A 2,119-nucleotide genomic window follows, 5' to 3' on the forward strand; every position below is an offset into this window, starting at 1 on the left:
AAGACAATAAATAAGGTCATGGTATAGACTAATGTATAGAGATCAGGGTACATCATAGAAAACCGAAAAACTCGAGGATACATTGTAGAATCTCCCAAAATATTTCTAACAATACTTTATCGATTAATCCTTAATGAGTGATGATAACCTATTTTTCGATTATCTATTTGAATCATACAACAATGACGGTAATTGATTTAATAACGATTGGAATGCCGAACAACATTATCAATATAACAATGAGTATTATAGTTACGAAAACGGCGAGGAAAGCGGTTTTGCATATAGTGATTATAGCAAAGCGATTTTCCCAGACGTGTTTTTCACAGGATTTAGCCCAGGTTTGTTCGTGTATTTCACACGTTTGGTCCTTTTTAATTAGGTAAATGTTGAAGATGCTCAAGGAGATGGTGTTGATTATAATGATAATTTTGTATTTGATTATACGTTTAACACCTTTGAGGAAGCAATCGACCATAGTAATGAACTTGTTTACGGGTTAGGGTTAGGGTTTCATTTGGTAAAGTATAGGTATCACATGGAAAAGCGTCCTCCGTATAAAATCGTTGCATGTGAGCGTTCTGGACCTTACAAAAGTCATGCTAAAGATCCCGAGAACCCGCAAAGAAAGTCAAAAACAAAGAGATTTGAATATCCATTTGCAATAAGGGTGATAAATAGAAGTTCTAGTGTGTGGGAAGTAGCTCCGAAGTGCGGGTTTCATAATCACAAGTTTGGAAAGTTTCTTGAAGGTCATAGGCGTAGAGCAAAGTTAGCTGATGAAACAGATAGAATTTATTAAGCAGCGGCTACAGTCTCATACATGTGAAACCGGGGATAGTTAGACATGCATTTACGCTTAGGTTTCCTGATCAGCCGGCTCCAGTTTTGAAACAAATTTACAATCAGAATGCTTGATCAAGTGCAAAGGATAGGAATGGGAGAAATAGTGTGCAATATATGTTACACCTAGCGACCGAAGTTAATTACCTCCGTGAATTCATAGTGGAAAGGGAAACAAAAGCTCTTACACATGTTTGGTTTGGTAGTCCTAAGGGAGTGCAAATGTTTAAAGCGTGGCCAGTTGTTTTTCTAATCGACTCTACATACAAGACGAACAAGTATGACCTTATATTAGTTCAACGTGTAGGCGTTACACCTGTTGGAAAAAAGCTTTTTAATAGGTTACGCGTTAATTAAGAGAGAGACCACTGAAGGGTATACTTGGGTTTTGAGAAGGCTGGGATCATTGTTGGGACCAGATGTAAAGCCAACAATGATCGTTATTAATCAAGAGCATTGTCTAATTAGTGCAATTTCTTTGGCATTTCGCACTTCCCATCATTTTTTGTGCCTATTTCGCATTTACAATGCAGTTAGGCCAAAGCAACGAACATAGAAAAAATGGTAATTTCGGGAAAGCGGTAGGACATGGCGATTGTAAGAAAGTTATTGAAGCTAAAACCTTTGATGAATGTCAGATGGAGTGGGTTGAAGAAAAAATATTATTCTCATCCTGCACTTATCAGTTAGCGTCAGTTGACATGGTGGCATAATATCCATATGTTTGGCAAATGTTTTACTAATTTGGTGCTTCATTTCGGTAACACAACTACATCTAGAGTTGAGTCCGCGCATGCTCAATTTAAGATGTGGTTAGGATCAGCTGAACTTACTCTTGACAATCTATGAAAACGGGTTGATGTTATGAGGAACGGGCAATATATCGAGATTAGAAAGACGTTGGAAGATTCTATAAGCAAGACAGTTGTCAATAACCTATATTATTGGTCGGTCGCTTTCTTAGCATAGATTTCGGTTACTTGTCGTTAGGAGTACCTAGACCAAAATAATATTTATAATCTTCACAAACAACTCTACTATTAGTAAAGAGGCAAGTAAAGGTCGGATCCCAAGGGACGGGTATTGATGTAGGATTTTCGATTGCAAGTAGTGGTATCTAAGGGTGTCACAATTTGGGTTGAGATAAGAAGATCACTAAACTAAATAACAATAAAAGTAAACAAGAAAGATGATTAAAAAGAGGTTTAAACAATTGATTAAAAGCACTAGGGTGTCATGGGTTCATAGGGGATTCATGGGAATTGATCATACAAAC

At 37.0% G+C, this 2,119-nt stretch overlaps 1 protein-coding gene across 1 annotated transcript; it reads left to right on the forward strand.

The window, feature by feature from the left end:
* Window positions 1-239: 239 nt before the first annotated feature.
* LOC141639778 (uncharacterized) lies at window positions 240-802 on the forward strand. The gene is made up of 2 exons (XM_074448826.1): window positions 240-341; window positions 383-802. The coding sequence occupies exons 1-2, from the start codon at window positions 240-242 to the stop codon at window positions 800-802; spliced, it is 522 nt and encodes a 173-aa protein (XP_074304927.1).
* Window positions 803-2,119: the final 1,317 nt, after the last annotated feature.

The sequence above is a fragment of the Silene latifolia genome, unplaced genomic scaffold, assembly GCF_048544455.1.
Source record: "Silene latifolia isolate original U9 population unplaced genomic scaffold, ASM4854445v1 scaffold_57, whole genome shotgun sequence".
Taxonomy (NCBI): Eukaryota; Viridiplantae; Streptophyta; class Magnoliopsida; order Caryophyllales; family Caryophyllaceae; genus Silene; species Silene latifolia.